This window comes from Mytilus californianus, unplaced genomic scaffold, assembly GCF_021869535.1.
Source record: "Mytilus californianus isolate M0D057914Y unplaced genomic scaffold, xbMytCali1.0.p SCAF_15, whole genome shotgun sequence".
Taxonomy (NCBI): domain Eukaryota; kingdom Metazoa; phylum Mollusca; class Bivalvia; order Mytilida; family Mytilidae; genus Mytilus; species Mytilus californianus.
Genome location: NW_026262637.1, coordinates 13,501,525 through 13,519,890, shown reverse-complemented (window position 1 = coordinate 13,519,890; position 18,366 = coordinate 13,501,525). Strand labels below are relative to the sequence as shown.

The 18,366-nt window shown below is 31.7% G+C and overlaps 2 protein-coding genes across 3 annotated transcripts; both read right to left on the bottom strand.

Moving 5' to 3' along the window:
• Positions 1-436: 436 nt before the first annotated feature.
• LOC127725452 (uncharacterized) lies at positions 437-11,963 on the bottom strand. 2 transcript variants are annotated; one of them, XM_052232413.1, is made up of 2 exons: positions 11,362-11,963; positions 437-1,656 (listed from the first exon to the last, which is right to left on the bottom strand). In XM_052232413.1, the coding sequence occupies exons 1-2, from the start codon at positions 11,470-11,472 to the stop codon at positions 508-510; spliced, it is 1,260 nt and encodes a 419-aa protein (XP_052088373.1). In that variant the 5' UTR covers positions 11,473-11,963; the 3' UTR covers positions 437-507. The 2 variants fall into 2 exon arrangements, with proteins under 2 accessions (XP_052088373.1, XP_052088374.1); XM_052232414.1 differs by lacking the exon at positions 11,362-11,963 and adding an exon at positions 3,696-3,979.
• Positions 11,964-15,091: 3,128 nt separating this feature from the next.
• On the bottom strand, positions 15,092-17,243 carry LOC127725899 (transmembrane protein 267-like). The gene is made up of 2 exons (XM_052233217.1): positions 16,779-17,243; positions 15,092-15,468 (listed from the first exon to the last, which is right to left on the bottom strand). The coding sequence occupies exons 1-2, from the start codon at positions 17,076-17,078 to the stop codon at positions 15,130-15,132; spliced, it is 639 nt and encodes a 212-aa protein (XP_052089177.1). The 5' UTR covers positions 17,079-17,243; the 3' UTR covers positions 15,092-15,129.
• Between the last annotated feature and the right edge of the window lie 1,123 nt (positions 17,244-18,366).

Below are 18,366 nucleotides of genomic sequence, written 5' to 3'. Positions count from 1 at the left end.
TCAAGAATACACTAGACTTTGAGAGTTATCTAAACATTCTAGATGACAAAAATATTTTTATTTTATGTAAATTTAGGACAGGTAACCATATAGGCAACCGTTTCTTATACATGTGTACTTCATTTTACGCTATCGTACTGTATCTGTTTACCCTCAACTATTGTATTTGTATTTATATTGTACTTTCTCTGTAAACTTGTATTTATTTTTTAGAGAATAAAGTATCTATCTATCTATCTATCTGTCTATTTATCTATATATCTATCATTAGTGCATATTGTTAGCATTCCAACAGGGGTTTTAATAGTAAAATGCAACATTTTATAAGTAGTTAAAATAATATTCTTCAACAGTTTTTTTTTATCTCATTTTTAACAGTTCCTTTTTTTTTCTTTTCATTTTTGAAATTTCCCATCTTTTATTGACTTGTATAATAAACGCTTCTATAAATTTATTTATTGAAATATGGGATGCATAGGACAATGTAGGAGACTATCAACTTTATCATCAACTCATGATGTCAGCAACTTCTTCATCTTCAGGTTCTTCCTCTAATTCACATAATTGAGAGTCTTTATTTGTGTTCAATTGCCTTCTTTCACGAATATCCGCAAATTGAAGAGGGTCTGGTAAACGTTCAGGCAGCTCATATTCCTGTTTACGACCGGCGAAAAATGAGGGTTCATTCACTTGCATCGATACTGATAGTAGAATATCTGGATTAAATATAGCTTTTCTCTCTTTTTGTTCAGCGACAGGTTCCGGCTCTGGTTTCCTTGTAGGCGTCGGCGTACTGCGCTTCCTTCGATTTTCCTGACGCTTTAAAACTTCTTCTTGAACTTTTTCAGAAAATCCCACTGCACGATGTAATTGACCAGACACTATCTTTGCATTTAAATCTCTGATATTTACAAAAAACATTGACGAAGTTCGACTCAAACTAGTTTTGTTGTTATTGCTGCTGTTTTTGTTTTCATTTTCATCATCATTTTCTTTTGTTTGTATTTCCTTTTTCGACTGTTGATAGTCTTTTGTCACGATTCTTTTTTTCAAAAGTCTTGGCTTGGCAATTTCTCCTTTCGCAATTTTATCTTGAATATCACTTTCACTTAAATCTGGTAAATATCTTTTTAATACGGCTGCAGTGGTCATGTTCTCGTGCGATATCCGTAATGTTGGAAAGCACTGATCACACTTGTATAATCCCATTTGTCTCGATTGATCTTGTTTACATTGACTACACACTTGAGGTCCTATGATTTCACAAATTTCTCTTCCCACGGGGAGAGATGCCAAATAGTTAATAGGATAAACTGAATCTGCATCGTCGTCGATGTCATTCATACGAGAATTGGCCCGAGACGGAAGTGGTTCACTTCGGATGCTCTTTGGTGTCATTGCATCTCTTCGCACATCATGGATATATCGACTAGCACTGGTGTGCGGACGACTTGGGGCGTATTCCTCAAACTTATGAGTTTTATTTTGTGCAAGTTCAACAGCTTCCCTTCTTGTTTTAGCAGAGTAACTTAATCTTTCTCGTTCGGCAAGATGGCATATATCATCTAAGCTTAAGCTTACTGGTTCTCGTCTCGTGATTGTTCTCACAGGATTCTGCTGTTTCTGTACAAAATCAAATGTCTTCGCTCTTGTAAGCTGAAAATAGAAAAAAAATACCATTAGCACATTTTTATACACAGCTACACTGCAAAATGAATTTTCCTTCCATTTCTTTGTCAGTTTTTCCATTGTCACTTTTATTATAAAATATATTTGCTAATACCGAAAGAGAAGTTTATTTCATATCATTAAAACTGGAGGTAAAACAAATATACCAATACTACTTCTAATACTAGTTAGCGGACATAAATATATTGGCATAAAATGTAATAAAATGAAAACCGGAAATAAAAAAGGGAGTACGGCCCGGTAAACAGGTACCTACACTCTTAAAACTGTAGTAATGAAAAATATTTCAGACAGGGACATATTTATATACTTAAAATTGTTTAATTATAATTCTAGTTTACAAAATAACTGGTACTTCTAACATTTCTCTGTATTGAGACTATATGATAAACCTAATGTTACGGATGTTATAGGCATATTATCGACAGTAAGTTGCCATGTATAGCACAGTTCAAAGCCAGAAAATCATTGATTCTTATCTATGTGCTCAATATTTCTACAAACACAATGCCCTGATAAACATTTCAATTCAATACTTTTTATAGCATGTTTGATAATCTTTATATTTTAATATAACATCACATTTTAATCATATTAATCTAAAAATTGCTGTGTAATAAGTGGTGTGTTGGGTTTTAATTCTGTAATTATGAATAAATGGAGATATTTAATGTGTATAAATTGTGCATATTTTGTAACGCATCATCTGATATAGAAAAGAATACATGTAATTCCAATTAAAGTTACGCACATAAAACACACTGATCATGTCTGTAATTTCAAATTCATAAACTTTCACAAAAAGACAATAAAATGCTTTGCTGAGCGCAACCTGATACGATCGCAGAGGTCGAACCCTGAACAGTTGGGGCAAATTTGGACACAATATTCAAGCTTGATACTGTCTGAATTTGGATTGTGATCAAATTTTTGACATAATATAGGATTCTGACACAAAATAAATGTGGTCAAAGATCTTATAAATCCATTGCGCAATACTGTGCAATTCAAGATTTCTTCTTGAAACTTAAAAAAAATATGAATCCCTTAAAAAATTGGGAAAAAAATCCCCCCCCCCCAACTTTTTGAAACCCCCCTTGGAGCAATAACCCCAAAACTCAATCCCAGCCTTTCCTTTGTAGTATGGAACCTTGTAGTACAATTTCAGAGAGATCCATACACTTACACACAAGTTATTGTCTGGAAACTAGAATAATGCTTGTTTTTGGCCCTTTTTTGGCCCCTAATTCCTACATGTTTTGGGCAATAAACCCCAAACTCAATCCCAGCCTTCCCTTTGTTATATGGAACCTTGTGGTACAATGTCAGAGAGATCCACACACTTACACACAAGTTATTGTCTGGAAACTAGAACAATGCTTGTTTTTGGCCCCTTTTTGGTCCTTAATTCCTATACTGTTGGCCCCATAACCCCTAAAATGAATCCCAACCTTCTACTTATGGTATTAAACATTGTGGTACAATTTCAGAGCAATCGAAATACTTATACACAAGTTATTATCCTGAAACTAGAAAAATGCTTGTTTTGGGCCCCTAATTCCTAAACGGTTGGGACCATCATCCCCAAAATCAATCCCAACCTTCATTTTGTGGTATTGAACCTTCTTACAAAAATTTCATAGAGATCCATTCATTTAAACTAAAGTTATTGTCCGGAAACCAATGTGTCTTCGGACGACGACGCAGACGACGACGACATCATAGTATTACCATTATACGATCCCCAAAATTTTTTTGCGGTCATATAAAAATAAAATAAGTATAGCTGGGAAATTCCCATCTAGAACACCTGAGATTTTAAATATTTGTCCTTTGGAATCTTCTGTCTCCTAATATAACAGATCAAAGACACCTCATACAGAGGACCAGATAAGAAAGACTGGTGTGAGACAATCATAAAGGTGTATACTAACAACAAATGTGAAGCAAAACCTTTGGTCAATGGAGGCGCCCATTGTGGAGTGATATCATCTTGTCAGGCTTACCTTTAAAGTTTTAGGTTTGTTTGAAACAAGAACAGTCTCGTACTGTCGAACAATCGGCGGCAAAGCGAATCTCACTTTAGACTGTAACTCCGCCATTTTAATAGAAATTCAATGTCACAATTCTCTTGACAACTGATGCCAAAAATGAATGGAATCCATCAAGAAATTGTCTAAGGTTGGTGAAAATATATTGTCTTAAATTGACAAACCTAATCCCGAAGACAATGAAAATGATTCAAGTGTTTGTTTTAAAGGTAAAATCACATATTTTAGCATCACAATGTAACGAAATGCACAAATTTGCAATTATATATATGTCAAAATTAACACTTCCATTTATGTTGGTTCCATCATGAATTAACAGTTCATTTTGTGTGTGCAGTAATATATTCATTGTCAACGACGAAATTACCTGGTTTTAAATTTCTATAAAGTCTAATAAATTATTAACTGTCTTGTTTTCATTATAACTTTCTATGGTTAGATGGTTAAATTGTTTAAAATTGTGTCAATATTATTTCCGTTAGTGATAAAATCAATATGTCTAAATTCTCATATCCAAGACCAAATATTAATTTACGAAATCTGCCAGACAAATATTTATTTTTTTCAGTTTTTTTTCTGATTAGTGTTTTCTCCCGATAAAGTAGTTCCTGAAGTGTAGTGAGGAAGTGCTTTAAATTGTAACATAATTGGAATGTTAAATTGATCAATTTCAATGTCAATATTTCTTTCATTTTAAAGATTGTTCAAATGATTTGATTTAATGCAAGTATAATTGTCTTAACAGTGTAGAGTAGTTTTCTACTGCTACTCAGTACAGCAAACTAGTGACTTTAATAACTATTTGTACGAAAAATTAGTCACGGTTTTGGAACATGATTTTAATTTTAAATAATGTTTGCGGAACGGTAAAATTGTATAGGCATATTTTTTTTTTATTATATTGTTATGATTAATGAAAGAATTCCTCTTTAATAACAAAGTAGGTTGGTATTTATCTTAATATTGAAAACAAAAATCAAATTGTTTGACCTTTCAAACTTTGGTCGAACTTTGGTACTGTACAGAATCAAAGAGAAATAGCACTTCTCGTCAATACATGTAATAACTTAAAAAGACAAAAATGTATCCAGTAAAGAGAATAAAATGTACACATATATCACTGCAAGTCGATAAAGTTAAACTGTTTGAATTTTTAAATAAATTGCGGATCATAATTATTAGGTTTACTTATTGAAGAAATATAATCAAAGTTGTCTGTAATTTGGAAAAGGATTAACCAAACTCTAGATAAAAGAATATACAGATTCCTTTGATTATAGTACACATCAAAGTGAATATGAAGAATAAATCACGCCAATTATTGTTTCAACAATGAAAAAAGCTTTTTCTCGGTTATCTGTTTTATTGTGTAATATTGGCAACCAAACACTAAGCAATGTAAATCAGTGTCCGTATGAATGTGTACAAGCTTGGTTCTGAAACCAAACATTAATGTTACAAGACAATTTTAAATTTACTAGAAGTATGCGTTCCTTACACTATCCAGTCAATATCGTATCAAAATAAAACTTCCATCCACACTTTGATGCGTCACGAAGAGTTTTCCTTATCAACCTTTCTCGGGGGACCTTAGTGTCATATAAAGAAAAGAAGGGAATAAATGACACAAAATCCCTTTAAGCACTTAATTAAACCCAAAGAAGAGGAACACCATTAATTGTTGTATTTCGTTTAAGAGTCATAATGAGGTCTTCCACTAGGAGCTGTATAACTGAGGTATTCAACAGGAAAAAAACTCAAAATTTACTGCTAGTTCAATAGGCTTCTAAAGTGCTGATTAAAATACAATTCTAGATGTCAATGATACTAAATCAAATGAGCAGGGTAATAACAGTAAACTACAAACTGTAACGGGCAACATATCTTTATAAAAAGTACTGCCAAAACCTGCTCGATAATCGAAAAATATAGAAACAACGAAAACATTTAGACGATTTGTTAGTAGAGAAATTGATAGGAAACTATTAATAAAATGTACAAGTATATATATCATATATATACAAGTCTAAATTGAAAACAACGTTCAAACCTATGATTGCGTTGGATAAAAAACCGCAATTTTTATACGTGTGCATGCAAAACAAATTTCTTGGTGGAGGGGTCTAAATACAGCACAAACAACATTTTCCAAAAGACCAAAAAAAGTGAAACAGTATATTTTTACAAAACGCATTTGACTAGCAGGTCGAACAACGAATGCTCTTAATCCCTGCTGACTGCCATGGCGATTGCCAAATAAACGGATCACCAGATGTAACGAAATGGATCTTAATTATTAATTTAATACCAAACAGAAAACAATAAACTTGCGGAAAAGATGGTATACCGCAAAATGAGGGGCACAAATTTGTACACCATATCCGGATTTCGACAATAAATGTCTCTTCAGTGATGTTAGGAATCGAAACGGTATTTGGAAGGCCATATAGTTTACCTCAATTTAGGATTGACTCTCGAAGAGTCGAAAAAGGATGAACGAATTATATAAACCCGAAGGCAAATATAATACAAGCCCAAACGAAAAAATATAAACAAGTCTAAATTGAAAACAACGTTCAAACCTATGATTGCGTTGGATAAAAACCGCAATTTTTATACGTGTGCATGCAAAACAAATTTCTTGGTATATATATATACTATATAGTTTGGGCAGACTGTATAAAAAATCGATTTGGTTCCATGGGTTCAATACACAAGAGATAATGACACAGATGTTGACACAGAGATGATGACACAGAATTGTTGACACAAAGATGATGAAACATAATTGTTGTCACAGAGATAATGAAACAGAAATGTTGACACAGAGATGACACAAAAAGGTTGACACAGAGATGATGACACAAAAAACAGTTAATATAGAGATGATGACACAGAATTGTTGACATAGAGATGATGTCACAGAGATGTTGACACAAATGTTGAAACAGAGATGACATAAATATGTTGACACAGGGATGCTAACACTGAGATGATGACACAAACATTTTGAAACAGAGATATGAACCAATAGATGATAACACATAGATGTTAAAATAAATTGAAAGCAATATCATTAAAGGGTTTATAAAGAATAACAAATGTAAAAATAAGGAGATGTTGTATGATTGCCTATGAGCCAACTATCCACCCTAGATCATATGAAGTGGATGTAGGCAATTATAGGCAACAGTACGGCCTTCAACAATGAGAAAAACCCATACCGCATAGTCGGCTACAAAAGGCTCCGACATGAAAAACATGAAACAATTCAATTGAGAAAACTAACGGCCTAATTTATAACAAAACAAACATGACAGACACGACCCAACGACAACCACTGAACCACAGGCTCCCGGCTTGGGACAAGCACACAAAGAATGCGTTTATCTAAGGTGACCGTTGCACACAAAGATAAGTTTATCTAAGGTCACCGTTGGTCAAGGGAGTTGAAATTCAGATTTCTTAGAACTACAATATCTTATTCCCTGAAATTTATACAATAATAGTATAATCAATTGTGGTCAATTATGATCCAGTGTTGAAACATTAACTACTTGGAAGAACAGTACAGCTCTTGCAACAAAACATCTAGGTATATGAACTACAAGTGTGTTAGGTTCATAATACTTATCTCTGTTTTAATGGTATTGACAGAAGTATAATTTATTTCATTTAACAATATACCACATACTTAAATTTACTTCAAACTGCACTTCAAATTTGTAATCTTAATTTACAATCAGTGTCCAATAAATCAATCCTATACATGTACTCGTAAGATAACCTCAGTGTATGTTGTGGCGTTATCTTGACAACAGGTGCATGTCCTACGAATTCAGAGTTTATGAACTTGTATGTTATAAATATTTTACACTTGTATTATCTGATCCATCTGTATTTTATAAGATAGTGGTAAATCTATCTCTATACATGCATCTCGTACAACTGTCATTCATAAGTATAGCATAATCAGTGGGGGATACAGAATTTCAAAAAGGGGAACTAGCAATATTATGTAGTCTCTCTTGATCAAACAATATATTTCAAATGGGATTTCTACCTCTTATTGGTATCCCATCGGTTATTATATTGTCATGCTTGTTTATTTACTAGTAATTATTTGCAATTTATTTGTTTTAACTTTACTTTTCTTTGTAGGTCCTTTTGGTAATACAGCTACTCACGTATACAAGTACGTATACATCCTTGACATTCAATTTATTTGGGGTTTGGGCGTTCCTGGTGAAAGTCAATCTAGAAAAGCGCGTCAGACGCACCGAAGTTATAAATTTTATCTTTATTTAAGTTACCTCACTGTTGACGAATGACTTTTGATAATACCTCTATATAAACCGATTGAAAAAGGTTTTCTATGAAAACAATTTTATTTTTTGATTTCATGTATTTCGAATAACATTATTCCTACCAGATCGATATGTTGATTTATTTGATAATCAAAAGAAATGATGCGAGATGGATTTGCACTTAGGCGCTAGCTATGTAGAAGTAGCATAACAAAACACGCTTTATAAATATGTGGAGGGATAGATTTTCTATCATTTGATAAACTGTTCAGTACGTTGCGTTATGAAATCTTTCACGAAAAACAGCAACCGATATTTAGACGACATGATTTTTCGTCAGGGAATTATTCATTACGGTATTATTTGTCAATAAATTTTTTATTATCTATTCTACCGTTATTTCAGAGTTAAGTGTTTTTCCTGTTTATGTCAGGTCCTGTTATGTACCTCTTATCAGTCAACCTGCCGAGATTATAATGGAGAGGGTTGAGATCTAAAAAAAAAATGTAGCCCCGCCGCATATTGATTTGCCTGTCCCAAGTCAGGAACTTAGTCAATGGTTGTATTCATATTCAATGTTTTTATGTTTAAGAAATTTGATCGTTGTGTTTGATTTATTCACAGCTTTTATAGATTACGGTCAATTAAAATGTAGATATAGTGTATAGACACCTGCTTATTGTTAAAGTCTGTATGTTGCTCTTTATATATCTTTTTGATTATTTATGTCGTTATGTTGCTCATATGCCTTGCATCTCCTTATAAAGATATTTATATTTTACTTACTTTTCTTTATATTTTTCAGATGTTATTCCGACACCAAGTACAATAGTTGTCAGCTAACACGAACCGCACAGTTATAGAGATAGCGTTATAAACGGTCATAAAATAAAATAATTTATACGTTTAAATGATACTCTAGTGTTTTCTTAAAGGAAGATATAAATTGTTACTTGTTCATTGAATATACAATTGTGATACAATCGTATAATAATCTAAAAATGACGAATCATTTACACTTTTTAAAATGTTTCCAAAGAGTAACGGTCAAATCATATTAACTAGTATAGAACTTTCTGAAAGATATTCGATCTAAATAGAAAAAAAAGCTCTCAATTGTCTCAGTCCGATTGGTTGTGCGGGATATATAAATACGAAGCCACGACCGGTTGGAATGAGGACGAGGTGAATGTCGTGTTCCCTGCAGGTTAAATAATCATCGAAACAACTATATATGCGGGGTCGATGCAAAGCAAAGTGTCTGTCCCTTTCTAGCATTTTTACACTCCTTTTCCAGTATCAGTCAAAATTTCACACACTTTGTCACGGTAGAGTCTACCTATTGTGTTAAATCTTCATTTGTTTTCGCACTGAATATGCATGACATGATTGCAACTGGACATTGAGCTAGCAATAATCCATCGACATAAAGTGCACAGTCTAAAAACGTTGTGCATGTATTGAGCAAAAATTATCAAAGATCGGCAATCAACCCCACATTATACAGACTAACAACAATCATAAAAATATCACGTTAGATAACCTATGGGGAGGATAATGTTTTGGGACATACACACAAATAAGTGGCGGAATAAGATATAATTCTAAATTGAAAATATTTACTAATTTGTTCCTCCTTTATTAGCACAGTGTTTTCCTCCTTTATTAGTAATATTTTACAATGTTTTCCTCCTTTATTAGTACAATGCTTGGGAGAATGAAGGATAAAAGTATATGACGTAAACTTATGGAACCAACAAGCAATCGAAATGTTATACATGTACGCACTACCCACGTAAGTTACTGTTTTAGTATTTTATATTCATGCATGGTTGGTTATCTCAAAAATGTTTTAAATTATAGAAATGTTACGTTTTCGAACAATTGTATACAATTAGTTTTGACATAAGTCGTCTGTAGTCCTTTTGTCTAAGAATTCTATAAACAGAATTCCATTAATACAAAAAATGTATAATATGATCAAATGAGATATTACATTAATCTAGTCTTATTCAATAAAAAGCATGTATGTGTAATCTTATTGAAATAGGATTACTACACTGGAGTGACCTGCCGCACTTATTCTCGACTACGACACGGAGAGTCGAGGGTTGTGGTCAGGCAATAACCCGTATTGATCCAACATTAATCTATTAAGTTTCTTTTCCTTCATTTTACGTAGAGTTTATGGTATTTTAAGCTTTTAACAACTATAATTTGATGACAAACAAAAAATATTATATTCAAAATATGTCTTTATAATTAATCAAAAAAAATTAAGTCATAATCTAACAAGAAACCGTTGATGTACAGGAGTTGTAACAATTAAAATTCTTGAGTTATTTATTACCACTTCAAATGTTTCATTTTAACGAACGATAAAACAGTTTATTTCAAATTTGTATTATTTTAGTGGTTTTTTCTTTTGAACTGGAGTTTGAACAACACAGCATATTCACCCGAAGAAAAGTGATCACCGCGCTATCACGTGCATTTTCGTGTATAATTCGGATAAAATGTTTGATTTACAAAATTGACTGTCATTAAATACATTTGTTTTCTGTCGGATAAGGAATAAAACAAGTACTGTATTTTGTTCGGTAGATTTGTGGTTTAATGACTTTCGGAAAACTAAAATTCACTTCGGCCTTGGTGAATATCAGTTTTTATTTTTCAAAAGTCTACAAAACCACATATTCACCTCATAAATACAGTAATTGTATAATATTCTTTAATTGTGTATTAATTTTATAGGCTTTAATCGTTAAATTACAATTTGAAATCATTCTATTTGGTCAGCTGTCCAGTTCTTAACATTTATTTTCTTATAAAACTTCACACTATACCCATACGTTTATATCTTTCGTCAAACTATTCCTTCATTGATCGTGGAGATTTTAATGAATCAAAATAGTTTTAAAATGTTTAAAATGAATGTACATTATTTTTGTAATTTAATCAGCGATGTTTTAAAATCCTTATAGATTTAGTTTGTATTTAATCTATATTTTCTATTTTAAAGAAAATCTTCTAGATTTGGTCAGTTTTCTGGATAATTATATATTTAGAATATAATACTAAATACATGTAGAAAATGTCGCGCACATTTGTTTAGTATTTTGTTATTGTAGATTTGAGAAGTTTGTACTAAATTAAAAAAAAGAAATTATCTTTCAAATTTGGATGTTTTCGTTTGTATTAACCATCTACTTTGTACTATATTCATAAAAAAAGTTTCAATATTTTATATTTGGTGGGTGTCCTGTATTGTACATTTAGTTCATAACATATTGAATATAAAGATAATATCTTACCGATTTGGTAGGTTTCCTGTACTGTAATTTGGTTCTGTTGTTTCTCTGAGGCTGCTGGAACTGCGGTGTCCACGAATAAGTCACAGTCGTTGTTCTTCTCACGAAAACCATGATGTTTGTCTTGAAATCTTACAATTAATTTCTGTGTCCGTATTTCTTTGTAACTTCAGAATATCACAAGTTTTTCCGTACCTTTGTCACTCAAAAGATCTTGAATAATTAAGTAAGAAACATGTAAATAGTTACAAATACATTAGAACTGTTACTCAATATTCCGAATAAAGATGGACATTATCTCATGTAGTGGATCAGTACACATTTAAGACATGTCTCCAATTTTCTGAATAATAGTTCCTTGCGTGCACACGTCTATTTTGTTTATTTCTTGCCAATCATCTGCTTGTTTCTTGCCAATACGCAAACGTCTTTACATCCAATACAAGTGATTGTGTTTGTCATGTCACAAAACAATGTAAGAATACCTACACCATGGAATGTCATTGGAATATATCTGTTTTGCTTGATTATTCATTTGATCGTAGCCTATTGAAAAATATCGATACTTTTAACACAAAGTAGGACTTATCTTTTAAATAACCCGCATTGTAAAGGTCTAATTTTTAAATCTACGGGTTTTTAAATTAGAATGTCCTAATTACAAGTATTATAACTTAAGATTTGTGAAGAGATTTATGTTACAACAAAGACTTCTAATCAATAAAATTGTTCATTTAAATCACATGCTGTTTATCGGAAGGCCGTAACATTATTGTTTAGATTTTTTTATAAATATTCTTGATTTTTTATTGACTACAAAGCTAGACAACACTCACTTTTACTAAAACTACTGTTTAAGAGAAAACTTATTAATTGTTGCACGTTCTATTACCAAAAACCTTTGATAACCTGAACTAAAACTTCATTAATTTTGTAGAATAATAAAATATCATTTTAATGTATAGGAGATAAAATTGAGAATGAAACGGGGAATGTGTCAAAGAGACAACAACCCGACAAAAGAGCAGAAAACAGCCCAAAAGAGAGTTTACCAACTTGTAATCATGCAAAAGCTGCATTGGCAACAAAGACAAATGTAACGTTACGTCCAATTTCATGTTTTAGAAAGTGATAACTGAACTTTTTTTTTTAATCTGAACAGAAACATAGACATACTGCTGATGATATAACAGCCAAGTTGATGATATAAGAATAAATAAGAAGAATTTTCCAATTGGTCATCGTATACACTGTTTTCTATAGACAGATGACTGAAATAAAAACCTAATGGTTTGAGTTGTATGATGTTAGTTGTATTTTTGGTTCACTTAAAAATCTATAAACTCTCTTTTTCTGCTACTTCGTGTTGATGCTATTGACATTTGAAAATTAGAATCATTAGATGCTGCTATTTCATTAATTAGTTTCATATGTCACCGGAAAAATCAATAAAACCATATTAACAGGTAATAGAAATAATATGGCCTGACATAGCTTATCTGTACTTCATACTATATTTGTAACTATATCATATTTGATTGAAAAAGATGACATATGTGTTGAAATAAGGCAAACTTTATTGATCAACACCTTAAGGTTATTATCTACCAAAATCTATACAGGCTTTATATACTGTCTTTCAACCTGACATAATCATTTGCATTTAAATGGTACGGATTTTATCATTTCTATATTTCAAAGTTGTAAAATTTCAATAATATTTATTAGAATTACAAGGTTTTTCTCGTCTTACATTATGAATTAGACATAATATATTCATTTCATCCTGATCATAAAGGATTTAAAGTTCAAAATGTCTGAATAATTACCGTATTTTTGCTTATTTGCAGAGGTACATGTATACCTTATACAAGAAAAGTGATAAACTCTACACTGTACCTATCTAATTGTTCTATGATTAATTATTCATAGGTAGATCCATACCACCCACACTTCTCCATAGCAATAGTGTATTTAACTCAGGCTTTCATTTCCCCCTATCCTGTTTCGTACTCATACATGTAATTTGGTCCCTCCTGATATGATTTTTCTGCTATTTGTTTGACATCATGTTTTATAACCAACCTTTTATCTCCAGTTTATATGAACATATTTAAAAGCAATGCACATTGATTCAACATAAGAATTCTTCTGTATATGTGAAATGTCTCATTTGAGAAAGTTGTATATTACAAATGATCGTTCTAACCTTCTGATGTAACACAACAGCCGCTACATTATCTATCGTTTTGCATCGATCGAAGGTCCATAACGTAAAAAACGTGGAAAACATTTCATGCATTTCGAAGATGTATTAACGGTATAGAATTTGGTAGGACCTCCAAAGTGGGTTGACGACAAAATTTGACTGCAACTTGTGAAAACAAAAACAAAAACTAGACAGGGTCCAAAATAACCCTCATATTACAGGTAAGAGCTATCGCTCATGTTGCTCTACGTATAAAGAGTGTTGCAGCACTTTTATCTTATTAATGCCATTTCCATACGGATGTAAAGATGCGTATTCAAACTTATCACAGTCAACAGAGGGCCCAACTCGGCTAGGCTTTCACGACAGAAAACATCCCTATACCAAAGGCCTTGTCTCCTATGCTGTTATTGATTGATGACCGATTAATGTCCAGCCAATAATATTACATTCATAATAAGACGATGACGTTTTAATGATATAAAGCTGTCTTCTGTAATGAAAGGGGTAAGTAAATATGCTACTTATACTAATACGGAAGCTGTGAAACTGAACAACATTTGTGTACATTTCGACAATAAATACACTCACCGTTAACTTTTCTTGATGATATTTTTGCGTTAAAAATCAAGAATTTTCTTGTTTAACTGCAGTTATTTTACCAAAAGAACTTTCACTAAAAGTAATTGAATATTAACAGCAATGGTTATCTTTTTTCTTGATTTGAATTTTTCAGTTTCACGCGTGCAAATATACTTAAATAATAATAGTAAATGTAACATTGTTCGGTTAAATTTCAGCCACTGCCAATTTTATTTTTATCGAACAAGCGTAAAACGTCTGTGTCCTTGCTGACACATTATAGATATATCTAGAAAAACCTGGATACATATGTGTTCTTACTGACATATTATCTAGTAAAACCTGGAAACATAATATTATGTTGTTTTAGTTTCTTTGGATATTTAACCTTTATTAACTATTAAGACATTTTCTTTTATACTTCTGGGTATACTTTAGGGTAAATACATGGATATTGGTTAACATGGTCCCGAGTAGGTTTATATATTGCTCGAGCTTGTGAGTGCAAGATATATTTTACGAAGTTTAAAATTCACCAATATTCATGCAATAATTCTCTTATTGTAAACAGCAAAGCTTGAACAACTGATTAAACATAGTCTTGTCGCTGATGACGTCACTACTTTGAAGCTTTATTTTGCACCAGTGCACTATGGTATACTAATGCACTCTAACTTTGTTACGTTCTGTATGGGATATGTTGTTGCAATACAATAATATGAGTTGCTGTTATTACAACTATTCTAAAGCGAGAAGAAGCATCAACAAATTTAATAAATACGAACATTTCGTTCGCATAATGTTTAACGAACGGTCACGATTATGCGGGATAAATAATTCTGATCAGTACAGTAACATATAAGAAATATATAATAAATAAGATAATACCTATCTGACAATGGCATGTAATATTTGTGTTGAGGAATGACTGACAAACATGAGAAATGTCAACATATTTATTTTATAAACCTAATCGCGTGTTACACTTTTACCAGTTCACGTTGTATAGAAAGATTGCTGTAACTCTGTCGTTGCTCCGTCAAATATAGCACACTTCGTAATAATAAAGGCAAAAACATAATCAGAATTACATATGTTGTCTTCGGTAAAGGCTGAGTACTTCCAAAAGGAGGAAACCATAATCCTCGTCTCGTGCCGTCTCGTATGTGATGTGACGTCCACGCAACAAGAAATATTAACGAAAGACGTTTCAGAAGGTCGTTGGAGCGCAGGTATGATATTATCCAAATACAGCCAACAGCTACTGGTATAATTGATGAAGCATGGAATATCGGTCTTTTGGAAAGTGACAATGCAGACTGCAAGAAACAAAGATGATAAATTAAAATCACTGCATACATACATGTTGTACAAAAAATTCGGTCTGTAAAAAGGTTACCATCATCTTCAATTACAACATGCATAAGTACCCTTGATTTTGATTGGTTGTTAGCTAGTGTATTTCCAGTTCGTGTATTTTCTTTTATCAATTGAGTTTTGTTCATATTTCACCATCTCTGGGGTATGTATATGGAAGATTATACAATTTATTACCCTCTCTGCCGATGTACAGTTGGAATCAGTTCTATTATAACCTCTCTTCGGAACTACCAGATAATTGAATTAAATTTGATATTCGGTGTACAGGTATAGCATGTATAGGAGGGGCCTTGAGAAGATATTTTACCTTCTCTCGACTGATATCTTTGGCAAATAACCTCCTGCAGTAATAATGATATGTTAATAATATGATATAAGGAATTCGTTTTTCATGAAAATACTCTTTATACGTGCTTATGTTTTTTTTTCATGAAGCCATCAAGTATTTTCAAGTTTACTATTATCATTTGTTAACCATTTTCGTCTTTTATTTCTACATATAACTTTGTTTTGTTCTTAGCATTCTTAGCCGAGATAACAATGTACAAAAATTAATTTCTATTATGTTACATATTAGGCGGTAAAAATAGAAATTTGAAACACGTGTTTTTGTAGTCATCAATGGAACAGCAGTACAATATTTGTGGTATTATGTTATCATAATAGTTACTTTTCTTATTTACAGTTTTTGGGGTATCATTTCAACTTTAAATTTCGTACATGTATCATGTGTATTTTTCAAAGTAATGTACATCATCACGGTAATCAGTACACTGGTAATTGCTTTGGACATTTAATTTATGAGCAAATTTTGCGTGTTTGCAGAACAAAAAAATGTGTTCTTGAGGTCTGTAATATCAAGTTTTTTTCTTTTCGTAAATGTATGCGTTTGTTAGAGAAATATAATGCTTTAAAGAGGGAGTTAAAGTTATGGCCTGCAACCGTGCCAAGGTTCATTTGGCAAATAGTTCAAAACCCTAATCATTTAAACCATGAAGTCACTGCACTGATATTTTCATATGGTCTCATTTCATGCATACGGCAAAAACTTTATTAAATGATATACTGTTATTATCTTATTATGCCCCAAAAGGGAAAAATAAATTTTTAGAATGCTTGTGGCTCTATCAGTTTACAATGTATGCATATGTCCAATGTGCCTACGATAGTAAGTTGGTTAACATATTGGAATGGATTGATTTTAAATATACAGAGGATTCAAACGAAATTTTACATTACAAAGTTATACCTTTAATTTAATAGATCTTGCAGCAATAAAATGGTCTACATCGATCACCATCGCTAACATCATACATCCGGAACATTCGATCAGGTCCTTTCCGCAATCCGATAAATCTACTATAATCGCCCAAGTGAAATATCCGACAAATCCATGTGTTAAGTTATCCAGTAAAGCTTTAGAAAGTTCGTTACTCAATCCAAATATTGAAAATCCAAATGTTCCAATATAATTATCACCAAACAAACATGCAGCAAATAAGATGAGCTCAAAACAAACGCATCGCATAATTGCTAGTATGAAAGTCATTTCTGTAATTTAGGTGATTGATATGTGAAATGAATATGAAGAAAAAAACATATATCATTCGAAATTAAGAAGTTACAATATACCATCACATGTTTTGTAAAGATACAAACTTCCAATTGGTATGTCATGCATGTTACAAATATTTTTTTGTTTACAACGGATGTCTTCCGACATATTATAACTTCATTTGTAAACTCGGTCTCGGATTTATTCCGGGTTGCAATTATTTAAAAAAAAAAAGCCGGTAATAATGATTAGCATTAAAAAAGATGTTAAATCTGGGACTAATAGATGTATTAGTCTCAGGTTTAATATATTTATATATTTGAATCCTTAAACAAATTCAAATTCTTTGTTATACCAGGGCACTTTTGGGCATGACAAAATTTGACACGTTCATTCACTCTTTGATACAACCAGTCCGCTAACTCTGAATTTTGTAATAATATTAATAATACATTCTTTATTTTCAGAAGGTTACACAGTTAACAAAACAATTAATCCGCCCGTGGCCTTTAACATCTACATAAAAGCTAACGCAAGTTCTAAAAGACAATAATTATACATAAACACAAGAATAATCGATAAGCAAAAAATAATACACTCTGTCTCATACAAGAAAACGCATAGTACAAGTAGAAAATTGCAAATACCAATGACTCAAAAATCACTATGTTATAGTAAAAGCATAACATAAGATGACTTCCAAAAGTTCTCTTCCTACATTTTAAAAATATAAGCTTGACAATGTGTTTTAAAAATATTCAAGGCAGGGAGTCAGTCTGCAACAAGATTCAGAATAAGTTCTTTTACCATAATAAGTTCCATATCGTCGAACAAATATATTATTATTGGAAGATGATCTTAATACGTAAAGTTATTAACACTTGATCAAAGTTCTGATAAATATCCAGGTGCTAGATTATTCATATGATTATATGCCATCACTGCCCTTAAGTATTTAATTCTAATACTATTATAAATACTAAGCCATCCTATAGCTGTTTTAACATAGCAAATAAAGAAAAAAAATATCAAAACTCGCTTTCAAATGATTCATTCTGCCAGCTTTTGTAACTTGTATAATTTGTCTATATTAGTTAATTTAGATTTGTTACTAAGTTAGGTACACGTTCTTACAGTACACCACAGTAGAATATGCGTAATAGTCAAAATGTCTTTGAGATATCTGGTAGAGCTTAATGAATAAAGAGAGATAACTTTGACATTTTTATAAAGAGTATAAGTTCTATAGTAAATTTTCTGTTTATTTTTCTTTCAGTAAAAT

What these genes read in the sequence shown, in the direction of transcription:
- LOC127725899 (XM_052233217.1), bottom strand. Translation starts at nt 17,078, where the DNA reads ATGACTTTCATACTAGCAATTATGCGATGCGTTTGTTTTGAGCTCATC. An exon ending in CAAGATCTATTAAATTAAAG is followed by an intron (nt 15,469 to 16,778) that starts GTATAACTTTGT and finishes TGTTTCTTGCAG; the next exon opens with TCTGCATTGTCACTTTCCAA.
- LOC127725452 (XM_052232413.1), bottom strand. Translation starts at nt 11,472, where the DNA reads ATGGTTTTCGTGAGAAGAACAACGACTGTGACTTATTCGTGGACACCG. An exon ending in ACAGGAAACCTACCAAATCG is followed by an intron (nt 1,657 to 11,361) that starts GTAAGATATTAT and finishes TTCTATTTTCAG; the next exon opens with CTTACAAGAGCGAAGACATT.